At 37.1% G+C, this 16,986-nt stretch overlaps 1 protein-coding gene across 2 annotated transcripts; it reads right to left on the minus strand.

The window, feature by feature from the left end:
* Nucleotides 1-1,551: 1,551 nt before the first annotated feature.
* On the minus strand, nucleotides 1,552-16,353 carry LOC121737371 (proton-coupled folate transporter-like). 2 transcript variants are annotated; one of them, XM_042129039.1, is made up of 8 exons: nucleotides 16,104-16,353; nucleotides 14,921-15,054; nucleotides 14,288-14,548; nucleotides 12,375-12,549; nucleotides 11,564-11,741; nucleotides 10,461-10,836; nucleotides 7,048-7,288; nucleotides 1,552-2,308 (listed from the first exon to the last, which is right to left on the minus strand). In XM_042129039.1, exons 2-8 carry the CDS (start codon nucleotides 15,027-15,029, stop codon nucleotides 2,215-2,217), a joined length of 1,434 nt encoding a protein of 477 aa, XP_041984973.1. In that variant the 5' UTR covers nucleotides 15,030-15,054; nucleotides 16,104-16,353; the 3' UTR covers nucleotides 1,552-2,214. The 2 variants fall into 2 exon arrangements, with proteins under 2 accessions (XP_041984973.1, XP_041984972.1); XM_042129038.1 differs by lacking the exon at nucleotides 16,104-16,353 and having other exon boundaries at nucleotides 14,921-15,314.
* Nucleotides 16,354-16,986: the final 633 nt, after the last annotated feature.

The raw sequence follows: 16,986 nt of genomic DNA on the forward strand, positions 1-16,986 counted from the left end.
CTGAAAATTTCATGGTATAATGGAACTTGCATACTCAAATTATGTTTTAAATATATCTACATAATACAATAAAGTAACCACACCTCAATAACAATTGCACATAATACTCACAGACCCACAAATTCTGTCTACTCTTCCACATCCATATTATTATGTAATTTTAAAACTAAGATAAAATAAGGTAAATATTTAATTGTATTGTTATATTAAAGGTAAATAGATAAAATCTTAACTATACTGAGTCAAAATCTGTGCCATTTAGAATACATAAGTTTGTAACATATTGTAATTAAGGAACTATTGCTAATACTGTATAAAAATTGTTTGTTCTGTATTTAGGGGAAAAGAGACTGCTAGCCCTAACTACAGGTTTCCTAACCTATATAGGGTAGCAGGCGCTTCACCTCACTTGATTTTTATGTAGTGTCTAATAAATTTTATTTTATTTTTTATTTATTTATTATTGCACTTAAATATTATGTTAAACGGGGTGCAATAAAACCTTCCGGCCAAACGATATATTGATCTTTGTTAACCCATCAATCCCCAAGTGGCACCCGGCTATCGCATAACAGTATCCCACGATCGAGGGATCATAATAATAATACACGTATTTTTGGAACGAAGTTCCTTAAATTCCACAAAAGTGTCGTTGTTAGTTTTCCTGGGCGTCAACTAGATGGCGTTTTTCATAACTTCGTTCCATCAGGGTGTCCCTTGACAACTCTCAAGTTTTTTCTTTTATAATCACTCAGTACTAAAATGTTGAGAAATAGCTTTCGGAAGTTTTCCTAAAAAACTGGACACTACACGCCGCCGGGCGCGTGGCTCCCGCGCCTCCACCCGCGTCACCCCGCTCTACCCACCGCCGCGAAGTGACCGTTCTGCAACGATTTTAAGTGGGATAAAATATCTTATTGTAAAAAATTAACACCCTTTTTTGGTTAAATGGACTCTCCTAATGATACTAAGCCCTAAAAAAAATTAGACCCGTAGGTTTAATTGCACTCTGTACTTATATAGTGTTTAGAAAGGGCAAATAAAACACGCATATAACTTAAAAATAATTTATTTATAAACAATATTATAAAACATTTATACTTACAACAATATCACAATTATTCATATCAAGTCTTTGTACAGTGACTCCAATTTCACGCAATATCACACTTAAATAGTTCTAACAGGCTTTAGTTTTTTATTTTTCTTGTTTCGCAATCCTAGCAGATAGCGGTATAATATAGGCATTTATCAATAAAGTTCTTGTCTATACAGACAGGTTTTACCTAACGGGATTATGGTTGAGACAACTTGACTTAGAGCCAGTCCACACGGCGCGTTGCGTCGACGCGCGCTGCCGTTGCGTTGTTTTACATACAAATAACCAAGGTGTTCACACGGCGCGCTGCGTCGTGACAGCAGCACGCAACGCACACATGACGGACAGCAGCCCCCGAGACGAACGGGAGTGTTGAAGTTAAGAATTTAGATTTTTAGATTAGATGCTTCGTAATAACGCTGCGATGACGCAGCGCTCGTGTGGCCCGCTATGCGTCAAACGGCAGCGCTGCGTCGACGCAACGCGCCATGTGGACTGACTCATACAGGCTTAGCACGGCCATCAAAGAAAGTTTCTTTCTTTTCTGTCACTTTGTCTAAATGATAGATCACTTGTCGAACTGTTTTTGTCTAGTCTTTTCTATTTCTACTATGCTCATGCTAAGCATGCTGGTGGCTTGGACTTTCAAGGCTTAATCACACCGAAACGGCATCGGCTGGCAGCATAGGGCAGTGGCGGACTTTCCAAGTTTCATAAGCGATAATATTATGTATTACAGTAATGAAGATAAAGTTTAAAAATCGCTCGCCACTGAGCTACCGTCCGCTGCCCTTTCGGTGTGTTTTCAGCCTAAGACGCGTTGCCGAAAACCGCAAAAAGGCGGACAAATCTTATCAATTGTTTTTACGTATTGGCCTTATGTCATATAATTGACCACTAGACTTAGAACAATAATTAATTAGAACAGAAACTACACACTACACTTTAACAGTGGCAAGTCATGTTGAGATGTTCTCGATGGGTATTACTTTTCGTGGTTTGCAGCATTCGTGTATAAACAGCCCAAGTAATATGAAGTAGGAACTTTTTTGAAGGCCTAATTTCTCGGCATTCGTCGGGACCAGTTAGACACAAGATCAATTTCGAGATCACATTCATACCTTCTCGGCAGTGGTATCAAGGGTTTCGTTACTTATACCACACTCCTTGTCAAGCTTACTACCGATTTTTGAGAAGTAGTACACAAATCTGAAAACAAAAGCACATATTAACACACAGTTTTAAGATCGATAACGAAAATTTTAGGCACATCTCGCCCAGGGCACTGGTAGTGCTAAAGCATGCACTATCGAATGATCGGAAACTCTTCAAACAATGCAAAAGAAACATTTGAAAAAAATAAAATAAGTATTAATAACACAGGTCAACAAAATCGAAAAAAAAATGTTGCATGCGAACTAATAGCAGTTTCTATAAGAGTTTTGTGTGCACGATATATATGTTTCTAAGAAGTTTTCTTTCTATCAGCTCCGATTTTTAAGATATTTCATTCCAAACTACCAAAGTTTAAAAAATCTCGCATTTTAGCCCATTTCAGAATCACATTGCAGATGAAAGTATTAATTTGTATTAGTTTTGATAAATGTATGCCAGGCGATTGGTTAATTTTAGTGTTGATCTGCCTTTCAGAAACCGGGTGTAAGAGACACTTCTTATTGAGAATGTAACTTGTTTCAATGAGTTATGACTAATTTCCCCAATGTTATGACGGTTTTTAAAACGCTTTACCTAGCTCATACTACGCACAGTGTTTTAGAAATCCCCAAAATCGGACATGACTAAGTTAATGCAATGAGTCGATGGCGTCTTATATTTCAAATGCAAGAGTAGAACTCCCGTGTGCGCATTTTACTTCGTTTTTGAGAAAATCAATTTTTAAAATAGTCATTTTTTGACTCCCTGAAAACGAAATTATATTATTTAAATTAATTACGAGGGTTTGTAAACTTGTTACCCAGTTGATTAGATTGATCATTAAGAGACACAAATTTTGTACTTTATTTCATTCCTACAATTCAAGTAGTTCCTGAGATTTTAATGTTTTTAAACATTTAGACTTTATTTTTTTTTCTGCTTTCCTATATGATTTCCGCACCTTCTGTCCAAACTGAAAAATACTTTGGTATAGTCTTTACACTACAATATTTTTATTTTTTGTGAATCGCGTCTCATACCAGAGATTTACGAATTTCTAATTTTTATTCGCGCCTTAAAAATTTTAAGAGCAAAGTTCCATCAAATATTATTATTTTTTATAATCAGTCAAATAATAAAACATTTACAATTTAAATAATCAGCCAATTAAATTTTTATCAGTCAAATAATAAAAAAAAAATATTCTTTATCACCTTGGTCGTCAAAAATGCTGTCCACATGTTATGATATTTTTTTAACACTTCGATGAAACTTTGCTCTTAAATTTTTTAAGGCGCGAATTAAAATTAGAAATTCGTAAATCTCTGGTATGAGACGCGATTCACAAAAAATAAAAATATTGTAGTGTAAAGACTATACCAAAGTATTTTTCAGTTTGGACAGAAGGTGCGGAAATCATATAGGAAAGCAGAAAAAAAGTAAAGTCTAAATATTTAAAAACATTAAAATCTCAGGAACTACTTGAATTGTAGGAATGAAATAAAGTACAAAATTTGTGTCTCTTAATGATCAATCTAATCAACTGGGTAGCAAGTTTACAAACCCTCGTAATTAATTTAAATAAAATAATTTCGTTTTCAGGGAGTCAAAAAATGACTATTTTAAAAATTGATTTTCTCAAAAACGAAGTAAAATGCGCACACGGGAGTTCTACTCTTGCATTTGAAATATAAGACGCCATCGACTCATTGCATTAACTTAGTCGTGTCCGATTTTGGGGATTTCTAAAACACTGTGCTACGTGGAGTAACTATTTTTGTATGGAAAAAGAAAGTTTAGTTTTCAACTCATTTTTTTTTTTTAAAAATATACTTAATATGCAATTTAAATTGAGATCTAAATAATAGATGTGTATATTTACTAAACATATTTTATGAAAAGTCATGAAAATAATTAATAAATTATTTCAATAGTTGTAAAGTGATTCCGAAATAGACTAAAATTCGAGATTTTTTAAACTTTGGAATGAAATATCTTAAAAACCTGAGCTAACCTTCTGGCTTAATTAGTATTTTCAATATGAAAATATTCCTTCTTGCACTTTGAATTCGCTTATCTGTTGTTTCAAGAAGATATAAACGCTCTCGAATTCAGATAGCGATATCAAGATGCAAATACAAAATATCTTTTAGAAAGGACGTTATTTACCATAGATAAGATTATGCGGTTGGGTCTAAGCTTTGAGTATGGACTATAGACATAAAGGTTGACTTAAAAAAAACTGACTGTTAATTTATTTCTTAATAGTTATTAATATATTTAACGCAGTAGTGTTAAAGTTTGTAAGTAATAACTAATAAGTTTATAACTCCAAATGGCGCAAGCGGATTTTAAGAGCGACATAACTGCTGTGCGTCGACGACAGGCGCGGTCACAGGGGACATGGTCCCCCGAAAACCTAAGGTCAAATTAAAAAATCTCAATATCTTGCCAAATAATAAAGGGAAATTTCTATCTATCCCCTAACCATCACTGCGTCCGACCTTAGACAGCTGTCAACTCAGAACCGTCCGAGGGCGCAGATAAAAAAATAGTGTAGTGACTATTGAGTGAAACGCTAAAAGTGCTCGCCTCGCCGCTGCCATTCCGGTGTGAATTAGGGTTGTTGAGGAAGTGATTATGAGGAAGAGGAGGAGGAAGAGGAATTTTCACGCGCAAATTTAGAGGATGCGGATGAGGAAGAGGATATTTTTTGAGGAAGAGGATGCGGATGAGGAAGCGGAAAAGGAAGCGGAAGAGGAAGCGGATGAGGAAGAGGATGATAGGAAATTATAAATACTAGCGGACTGCGGACCCAACCCAAAAGTCTTTGTCCTGTTTGTACATAACTAGGTACATACATTACACAAAAATTTATTAAAAGGGCATTTTCCAGTGGACCAAACTATGAATCTAAACCATTCTCAAAACACACACAATAAAGAATCATCAAAATCGGTCCAGCAATTTAGCAGGAGTTCAGCAACACACAATGGCTTTATACAGCCGTAGTGAGACCGATTACCACATATGGCTGCGTAGTGTGGCAAAAAAGGCTGAACAAGTAAACTGTCGCAAAAATGTGAACAGCGTCCTGAGACTGGCATGCCTAATAATCACGGGTGCGCTTTCGTCAACACCCACCGCTTCCCTCGATGCCCTGATCAACCTAACTCCGCTTCCTCTGCTTGTTCAGATAGAGGCCAGAAAGGCGGCTCTCAGGGCTAGGACGGCGGGCAGGACGAATTGGGCCTCCACCCCATTTGGCAGCTGGAACAGTCTCTTCGTGAATCACCCATCATGGACATGTCATCAGATGCCATGATCAAGGTGCATAGCTTTTCGAAGCAATACCAGGTTCTTATACCTGCCAGGGAGGACTGGGAAGGAATAATCCTAATTGATATTCGCTCTAGCGATATAGTTTGGTTCACGGATGGATCAAGAAAAGAACCGTGCGGGAGCCGGATTCTACGGGGACAAGCCACCAAGAGGCAAACATGCCAGTTTGGGGGAGTTTGCGACCGTGTTTCAGGCTGAGGTCTTCGCAATCATCGGTTGCTTACTAGAAAGCCTAGAGATGGCACTAGTTAACAAAAATATTTTTATCCTTTCTGATAGTCAAGCTGCACTTAAAGCACTGACTGCTGCAGAAGTTTCGTCGAAATTGGTTCTGGAATGCATTGAGACGTTTAACATGCTAGGCTCCCGGGCCACAGTAACGTCCCCGGCAACGAAACCGCAGACGAACTGGCTAGGCTTGGGGCCGAGAGTCTCATATATGGCCCAGAACCGGTCTGCGGAATATCTCCCAGTACTACAAAGCAAGTGCTCGAGGAATGGGCTCGCGAACTAGGCAGAAAGCAATGGGGTGAGACCCCTGCCCCCGTAGACAAGTGGCAAAACGCTAACGCTAGCGTTAGCGTTGCTTTGCCACTTGTCTACAGGCCCTGGCCTTGAACACTCCAAGGCACAAATTCCTGGCTTTAACAAGAAACTGTCAGAAATAGTGCTTACCATGGGTAGGAATCAATTAAGAATTCTTACCAGAAGCCTAACTGGACACTGCAAGCTCAATAAGCACCTTAACATAGGTGTTAGTAGCTTAACGACTTGCAGATTCTGCGAGGAGGAGGATGAGACACCTATACACCTTCTCCTTGACTTTCCTGCTCTACTACAGAGCAGGAACAGGCACCTTGGTCGCTACGAATACTCATCCACAGAGAAAATTCGTGGCACCAACCCTAACCACATCGTTCAATTTATGAGCAGCATTGGGTTGGGGACGGTACTCTAATGCGAAGGAGTCACAATAGATAACCTGCCTTCAGCAATAAAAAAAAACATACACAACACACGCACACAAAAAAAAGATGAGTGAATGATACAATTCTCTGGCTCTGGCGTGTGCATTGCCATGATTGGATACGCGACGCGCATGCGCAGTGAAATTCCTCATAAATTCCTCTTAAATTTTGAGGAAGCGATAGCGGAAGAGGATTTTTTATTTTATTTATGAGGATGCGGTAACGGTTGAGGAACCCAAAGTTGCGGAACTTCCTCATTATGAGGAAGCGGAAGAGGAATCCTCAGCAACCCTAGTGTGAATCGGCCCTTACGACGCAACCCGCAACCTACCGCAACTTGTCCTCGTTCTAAGTATTGACCGCCAAGACCGACCGTACATAATAGTTACAAGTGTGTACCCTTGTCCCTTCCGACCTTGGCAAATCGGTATTTGCCCCAGATAAATACTCTCGTGAATGTTATCTTTAGGAAAAACCACTTACCCGAGTATCACGATACATATCATTATCAGTATCGCGCTGAGGAGATATATTATGCCGGGGAATGTAGCCAGGGTAGCTGCATATAATGGGTTGTATATCACAGGGGACAGAACTGGACTGACGCTCTGTATGGTGCACATCCAAGCGAAGACCTTGACTATGTCATCCGCTGGGACGATCTTCCGGAGATGCGTCCGCAAGATCGGTCCGAACATCTTCTTGAATAATGATATGGATAAGGCTGGAAATAACCAGATAGTTTAAAAAAACCTAAAAAACACGTTTTTTCAAAAATTTTAATAAATTGTTGCATTGTCATTGGCTCTTAATGCATAGGTATGCAAAGTTTCGGATTAATTAGACTACTGGAGATACTTAAGGCCCAGTAGTCCCTAAAATAAGCAGGTCGATGTCTGTCAGTCCGAATATCGACGTAAAGGACATTAAAATAACATTCATATCAGCGCGCCTTGTACAGTGGCGGTTACGTGCTCGCCGCGTGCCTTGATAATCTAGAAATAGGAGAAAAAACCCTTTTGTTTTTAGTATTACACAAATCAAATATATCAAATCGTTTAGGTTAGGTTACGACAAATGTACTATTTTTTTTTGTTTTTACTAGAAAGTGTGTAATCTATACTATATATACTATATATATACTATATAATATTATAAATGCGAAAGTATCTCTGTCTGTCTGTCTCGCTTTCACGCCAAAACTACTGAACCGATTGCAATGAAATTTTGTACACAGTTATTCTAGAGTCTGAGAAAGGACATAGGCTACATTTTGATGTGGGAAAATATCTTATTTCCATGAAAATATCGATGAAAATTAATTCGCATTGCGCGTGGCCAGCGCTCATACCGGGGGTCCTGGGTTCGAGTCCCGCAGGCGGAACAAAAAGTTTTCAATGTTCCTGGGTCTTGGATGTGTATTAAAATAATATTTCAAAAATCTTAAATATATTTTATGTATAATATTATAAAAAATCCAGAAATATATCGATGCAATGAACATTTTAGTTCTAATACGATTCAACAGATGGCGTTTTATTTTTTACTTCATTGTAACATAGAACTAATCATACTTATTAGTTATTATGTTTTTGTTTATAGTTTTTAATACGTTAGAATATTATGTTTAATAATATTATCACTTGGTATAATAATATCTTATAGAACTCCTACTGCATTTCTAAGGAGTTCGAGTGTACCGTGTTGGCCTATATTCCATCCAGAAAATATATCAATGCAATCAACATTTTAATTCTAATATATGAAAACAGATGGCGTTTTATTTTTTAATTCATTATTGTAACAGAACTAATCATACTTACTTTATTATATATTATTGTTTTTATTCATAACTAGCTGTTGCCCGCGACTTCGTCCGCGTGGACTTTAGTTTATAGCGCGCGGTGTCAACAAAATTTGTGTCAAATTTAAAAACTTTTTAAAACCCTGGTAAGTGGTACCCCTCTTAGGGCCGCGCTACACCGGAATGGCAGCGCTGAAAGTGCTCGCCTCGCCGCTGCCACTCTGGTGTAGCGCGGCCCTTAATTAATCAAAATACCCAAAAACAGCTGTGCAGTGTGCACATAATCTATACTAATATTATAAATGCGAAAGTATCTCTGTCTGTCTGTCTGTCTGTCAGTCTCGCTTTCACGCCAAACGCCAAAACTACCGAACCGATTGTAATGAAATTTTGTATACAGATAGTCTAAAGCCTGAGAAAGGACATAGGCTACTTTTTTACTGGAAAAAAGGGTGGTAAATTTGTTCAAAAAATTCATAATAGATGGCGCCGTGCGTCTTCTACATCGCGCTGACGCTTGCTCAAAAGTCTTTCTATAAGAGGTGGTATCATCTTACATTTAAGTCTCGATTTTTTTCGATTGTTATATCTATTCTACGGTATTAAATAACTCAGTACTTTATCTGTGCAGGCAGTGACGTAACCTTAAGACCAAATTTCACCAACGACTGTTAAAGTTAATGCTCGAATTAGTATCACGTTAGCTGTTTCGTTTTTCATATGAATGAAAGAGAAGACAGGACATTTTAACAAGCTGTTAACACTAACAGACGTTGGTGAAATTGGGGCTAAACCTATCAATGATAAATAGTTTATGGGTAAAGTTGTGTAATTGGGGGGCTAAGTAAGCTTTAAAATTTGGCATAAAATATAAAGTTTAATATAAAAAAATGAAGTACTTATTGTGTGCACACTGCATAGCTGTATTGATTTAAGGGGTACCAGGGTTTTTTTATAAAAGCTTTTGACACCAATTTTGTTGACATCGCGCGCTATAAACTGAAGTCCACGCGGACGAAGTCGCGGGCAACAGCTAGTTTAGCCATAAAATGATTTAGTTATGAAAAACAGCGTCATAACAGTCATCTTTGAGATTTTTTTCTATCGAGCAGAATTTTTCAAATTGTGTACTGTAAATTGTGTACCTTTGCGTACTTATAGGAAATTTTCTCAATTTTAAAACGGTACTTTTTTATACTTAAAAAATGACATTTTCTTTACAAAAAACATTATTTAAAAAACTCATTTTACGTAGTTGCAACAACCACAGCGCCTTAAGTAAAATCGTGCTTACAGCCCAACCTAATAAAAGCGTGTTAAAAAGTAGGTAAGTATGTTAGCTAGGTTTTCGATATAGTGAACACGGAAACAGAAAAACTAGTTAGAAATTGGTCAATATAATCTGATTTATTGCAGAGTCAACTAAATTTTAAACTTATGACACCGAGAGTGGCTCGAAGGGTATTGAGGTTTCATTGGTGATTCTATTTAAATTTGTCTACAGAATACAGTTTGTTACTCCTTTACATTCAAAACGCCAAACCTTCCTGTTCTATAGATCCTGAGAAAGGACGTAGGATACTTTCTAATACATGTTATGTTAAAAGGTCAAGTTGCAGAAAAAATCTAGTACATAGGCAGTAATATAAAATATAAGTAATAGTAGTATAAAGTTGCGCGTCCACTGCATCGGAATCGGAGCGTCGTCATTTACGAAATGCCGATGGAGTGCGTCCACTGCATTCGGATTCCGCATCGGCAGTTTAGTTATTAATGTATATATGAAATGTGTGCGTTAACGCTTTGGAGTTAAGGTTGGATTTACTATGTTCAGTTTTGATACTTTGTTTCGATGCGCTTTGACTCTGCACTAAATATATAAATTGACCCATAGACGCGGCTGCGGATGACGTCATTGGCATAAATTCCGGTCTCAGGCGCAGAAATGCCGATCCAGTGCACGCAGTACCATACAAATCAATACAAAGCAACAAATCCGTACGCTCCGTACGCTCCGATTCCGATCCAGTGCACGCGCAGCTTTAAGGTTATGACTTATGAGTTATGACTTAGGTATGTGTCAATAACTTACCCAAATACATATGCCATGTTCTAGTAGCGACCATCTTGATAATGAACTCCGCGAATAACAAAATCAGCGTCATCATTACAAACGGAATATCGTTGAGTTTGAACAACTTCTGCACCACCATAACCCCTATGAAGCCACCAAAAAAAGTCGCCGCTGTACTTGCAGCGGTATAGAAAGTGTAGTCTTGTAATGCCCATTGCAATTTCTGCCTCGTGTAGAAGTATTCGAGCACATCGGCTCCCGATAAGGACACAACGATGATGAATTTGAGCACACATATCAGTATTATTTGGGCTCGTCTATACCAGGGTTTTTTGAAACAAATCACGATTACATCTTTGACGTACGATATATTAAACACTTTTGTAAGTCCGCCCTGAAAAGCAAACAGTCATTGAAAATTCGAATCTGAAATGGATCAGCAAGCTTAGCATGGCCATAGTGGATATGCGGAGGAATTGAAATACTGACAGATTTAAGCAAGAAGTCGGTTAAAAAATCTAACAGACTGTTCTGTTTTGGAGTAAAAAAACCCTTTCTAATTCCAGCGGAGTTATGAATATCTGGGTAGTATGCTTCAGAGAACGAATTAAGTCATCTCTCGCAGTCTAGGGTAATGCCATGTAATGCAGCACTCGGGTGCTGAATCTGGTTTTCGAAAAAGTATACGTAAAAGTTACTCAATTAAATAAAAGCAGAAGATTACTAATACTACATAAGTAATATGCGTAATATTAATATGATGTAACAAGACGTGTGAAGTGCACTTATCTTTAGCATTGAATAAATAATTTGATAATAGAGCAGTTCTGCTCTAAAACCAAAGTGGATAATCCGAAACCGAACATTTTCTCGCCAATCTAGGATTATAAATAGATATTTAGGGCCTGTTTCACCACTTTCTGATAAAGTGCCCAATAGGCTATTCACAACTTTTTTGACAGATTCTCCATACTTGATCTGTCAAGTTAATTGGTGGATAGCCTTATCAGGAAGTGGTGAAACAGGTCCTAAGTAATTAAATTAAATTGCTAACGCTAAAATCTTACAAATTAAAATATGATATAATTAACATTAGGTATAAAAGGTGAACAGGTACAAACCTTTTTGGCATTGGGCAGGCTCTCTTCTATGAAGAAGTGTGTGAAAGCGTACGCTATCAATTTGAGGCCAGCAGAAAATAATAATGCATTGACTATTCCAAACGCCAATATTAGGTATGAAGTGATAAAAGATCCGACTATGGTACTCATCAAAAGCGTCGCATCTAAAATTATCATTCTGCGGAAAATATACATATTATGTAATTATGCAGCTTGTCAGAAAAGAGTACACGCCGAACGTAATATTTCCAATCACATAAATGATAAAAAGTCCAAAAATTTGTTAAATAAAAAAGGGGTTAAATACCATCCATCACAAATGCTTTGCTACCCTTAGTTTGTTTACCAAAAATAAATATTTAACACCAAAAAGAAGCCTTAAATTACAATAATACTAGTTTTTTAGTCACTAACCCACGACTTAATTTCAAAATGTGTTCGAACACCACGTGACAAAGTTAATGATAACCAAATCTTAGGGCCTGTTTCACCACTTTCTGATAAAGTGCTTAATAGGCTATTCACAACTTTTTTGACAGATTATCCATACTTGATCTGTCAAGTTATAAGGTGGATAGCCTTATCAGGAAGTGGTGAAACAGGCCCTTAGTGAGCAAATTAATGCGCTATCGCTGCCTTAATAAATCACTAACATACAATAAATCACAACAGGAAAACATCATAAGTTAACACCCAAATGAGGAAAAACTCTTCTCTATTATAAAGCCTATTTCAAACTTCATCATCGTTTAAATAAGAGGTATAGAAATAAGAACACCGTCTCCCAAAACTAATAAGCAAGAAAGATCACCTTATCGCCGTATTCTTCGGTTCACTGGTATCGATGACGTAGCAGTATCCACCGATCATGAGCACAATGTTGCCACCTGACAGGCATATCGGGATGTACACCACAACGGACCACCATGGCCCCCAGCTGTCGTCGATGGTGTAGGCGGCTGCGAAACACGCCGCCACTGCCAGACCTAAAAATTGGTGACTTGAAAATAAAAGACGGCTGGGGTGATTGTGGTATTTCGTATCTATTACATTGGCATATCCAGAGAAAATTATATTTTCATGCTTAAATGAAAAACATGAACCTTCACCGGAAGGCACTGACCTTTATGTGCCTTTACAAATGGAATACGATTTCGGCAAGCTTGATCACAACAGAATTGCGAAAAAATTATACATTGGCAGATTTTCGAGAAAAAAAAATTTCTTTGTAATCCACATCACTGTCTATTTATCAGAAAATAATCCTTTCTACAATGACCATGCTAAGCGCGCAGAGCAATATCTGGATTTTGATCCAAAAAGGACCATGACCATTTTTATATGAGCCCCGTCCCCCCCCTCCAACAGATCTTTTGTATGTGTCAATAGGTTCATAAGGATCTATAGAGAGAATAGCAACCAGTTTTAACTTCATAATCAATGGGATTTGGAAATGACAAAAAAAAAAGTTAAAAAAATATTTTAATCATTTTTATACAAAAATGACACTAATTGCACATAATAACACAGCACAACTCCCAACTAGGCACAAATAATTAATATTTCGCCCTTACACCATATACCATACAATAAATAATTTAAAAAAAATGACCGAGACATCTCACAAACAGTTACCTAATCCCAAACTAGGCCTTTGCCTAGTGGCTGGGGTTAGGGCGACATATTGATTTCAATGCACCGGCAATCAAAGTATCTTATTAAAATGCAGTACAGCACATAATATTGTAAAAATCATACTATTAAGAGCTTGGGTTACTTTTATTATTTTAAAATACAAAAATAATTAGTTCATTAGCCAATATTAATCAGCACCTATTGTAATGCTATTAAGCATTTCTGCTGGAGGATTAAAATCAATGTAACGCCCTAGTCCCATGTACCATACAATTGAGATTATATGTGCGCAGCTTCCTACTGTTCAATTTCCGGTTAGGCACGTGCAATACCAGTGAGCAATACTATTTCTTCCTGACAAATCACGATCTATTAAAATATATGACTAATAAATGCGTGTCCTCACATGTCGCGATTGTATGCGAACTCGGACCAACCACACATTTCTTTGCGGTATGTTACATAAATGTAAGTCACTCAGTTCAGTTTCTCTATATAATTCTATGTGATAAAGCCCATTGCGTAAGTGCTCCGCACAGTATGATTTGGCCAGCTTGATATGATAGCTTCCTAAGGCAAAAAGGAAAGCATCGTTTTCGGATAATCGAGGAAAATCTTCTAAGTAAGGAATGTTAGCTTCCATTGGCATAAACGCCACTCGTTGTCTATGTAGATTTTACGCGCCGCTCTTAGCTAGGTAGTAATATTTTTTTCCATTTTATTAAAATAATTGTCTATAAATAAAAACACTTTTGCTAGGTATTATTTGCCTCTATTAAACCTAGTATATTATATTTTGTATGTTTTTATCTATGTAGGAGTACTATGTACCGTTAAACATATAATAATTATTGTTTATCATTAGCCTTTAAATATCCAGTGCCCAATTTTGGATATTTACAACTCGGTCGAGTTGTATATTAATAGCAATAAAAGATGGTGTTTTACTCGGAACCCCCGCGTCTTTGACAGATGTCGCCATAGTAAAAAAAAAACGCCTACCTAAGATACTTAAACTGAGATATATTTCAAATCTGTTGGTCGATGTTTGTTTTGGGGGGACGATTTGACACACCGTCCTTTACTTACCCAAGAACGGCCATATAAGTAGTGGCCTTCGTCCATACGTGTTCGACCAGACCCCTATGAAGGTGGACAATATCGCGGAACCTAAATACTCTAACATGGAGAGCACTGTTAGGACATTCGAGGCGTACTCCTGCACATCTTGCTCCAACGCGCTGGTTTCGTTGGTCCTGATTGGAGACAGGAACGACGCGCAATCCTCCTTAGAATTATTGAGAGCGTGCTCGCACGTCCTGTGCAATATTATGTTTTTTATTGCGGTCACTAAAATGGTAATGAACATGTTAATTTCAGCACATACATTTTGGTGTTGGTGGCAGATTCCATTTAAATTATGCCAGAGTATACCTACGCAGTACGCACTCTTTTTTTTTTTGCTCGAACTCGGGAATCGAACCCACGATAGAAACACAAGTGCCACCAGGACTTGATCAGCTTCTTAGGGAGTTAGGTTTGTGAGTCCAAGAGGCGGTATCACTTCACATTTATTTTCTAATTTACTGGTAAATTAATATTAGAAATAATTTTTAAAGCCTTGTAAAGTGTAACATTACATTTTCAAAAAGTAACATTAATTTTTCAAAAATTCTCCGTGATGATTTTCTAGGGTCTAATTTTAATAATGAATTTGCTTACCAATTATAGCATTGCCGACCAATCCTATGAAAATAGGAATTTCAACTGTAGTCCTTATAGACCATTTCACTGGTTTCACTTTGTCCGCACACTCGCTTTGGTCCGCCATTCTCACTCATAAGTCTCTCGCTATTCTGAATAAATTAAGGACTTGAAAGCTACAAACTGATAAGTGGGATAGACGTTATCAGTAATCTTATCAGACGCGTTCAGCCGCGCTTGTCTTAAGGATCTGAGCTTGAGCATCTAACCGACATCCCAGAGACATGCTCTGACATCCTTTTTATACTTTCCAATTCCGAGACTTGTTTTCGTTACGAAAAAATGTGATGCTTAGTGTCCAAAATGTTGAAACATAAATTGGAAAGGAGAAAGCTATGGGTTCTTTCTTTTAAAACCAGCATTCTACATTAATATAATAATAATATCTATGGACGCTATTACACCACGTCAGTCTAGCCCCGTGCTAAGACTTGTGTTACGGGTACCAAGCAACGGAAATATATTTAATACTTTTCTATACTATAGATAGTGAATAGTCTATAGGTACATATATTTAAGACTAGATGACGCCCGCAACTCTGTTGCACCAAAAATCGTTTATTGCGCGGGAACCGTACATTTTTCCGGGATAAAAAGTATCCTATGTCCTTTCCCAGGACTCAAAGTATCTCCATTCCAAATTTCAGCAAAATCGGTTCAGCGGTTTGGGCGAGAAGAGGTAACAGACAGACAGACAGACAAACAGCCAGATAGATAGACACACTTTCGCATTTATAATATCAGTATGGATTTGCAAAACTAATTTGTTTTTTCCTTATTTATAAAGTCGCGTTTATTTGTTTGCGATATTCTTAAAAACTACTGAACGGATTTTCATGCGGTTGTCATATTCTATCGACAGACTAGGTACTAAGCCACGTTTAAAGATATTATAGTATGCCATTTTTTTAGTTTTTTTTTTTATATAAAAGATTATGACGCTGGTAAAAGTCATAGGCAAAATCTAGTTAGGTTTAGCCCCAATTTCACCAACGACTGTTAAAGTTAACGCTCGAATTAGTATCACGTTACCTCTTTTGTTTTTCTTATGAATGAAAGAGAAGACTTGACATTTTAACAAGCTGTTAGCACTAACAGACGTTGGTGAAATTGGGGCTTAGGTTCATATGTATCTACTTACCAAGTTATCTCGAAGAACCAAACAACTTCTCAAACGCAAATATCAAGTTAAACTTTATTTAGGACTCTCCGTTAGGTTTTATACCGAGTAATACTTATTTATTTTTGCAACAATGTAACTCCTGAGTATGAAGACCGGTTTCCAAACATTAAACACTTAATCAATTGAATGGGGTAATATATTATAACTTATATACAACGTCAAAAGAGGTTGTCGAACGAATGCGTGTTTTCAACATAATCTATACATCTATAGGTAGTAGGTACATATAAATAAAATTGGAGTGTCTGTTTGTAATATTGAAAGAACCGTTTTTTACTAAATGCATATGAATGTATATAGGGTACAGACACCAAAACAACATTTTTTACAATTTTTGTCTGTATGTCTGTCTGTCTGTTTGTTCCGGCTAATCTCTGAAATGGCTGGAGCGATTTTGACGGGACTATTTTAGGCACATAATCTATATTCTATATAGGTATCTGTATTTTTAACATTTACTTCCTCGGAATTTTTTACAGTTATATCCTGACTCTCCTTTAAGAGGATACACCAGGGGCTAGAGAAATGAAAAAAAAGTACGTGTAATATCTGTAGCTGTCTCCCTTACCTCAAGCCTATACCGCAGAACACGATAGAGACAACTGCAGAAAATCCAGAAAATCAACGATTCGTTGTCCCCTGATTCCTTCTCCAAAACTTAACCGATTTAAGTACTTTTTTCATTAAAGATTAAAAAAAGGCTTGAGCTGTGTTCCTATGTTTTGCTTTTTTTGTATAATCTAGCCAAATCTGTTTTCTGGACGTTTGAACACAGTGGAAAATCTGGCCATTTTTTTGGGTTTTTGAACGTTCATATCTTATTTAATAATTAAATTATGAA

The sequence above is a fragment of the Aricia agestis genome, chromosome 20, assembly GCF_905147365.1.
Source record: "Aricia agestis chromosome 20, ilAriAges1.1, whole genome shotgun sequence".
NCBI lineage: Eukaryota > Metazoa > Arthropoda > Insecta > Lepidoptera > Lycaenidae > Aricia > Aricia agestis.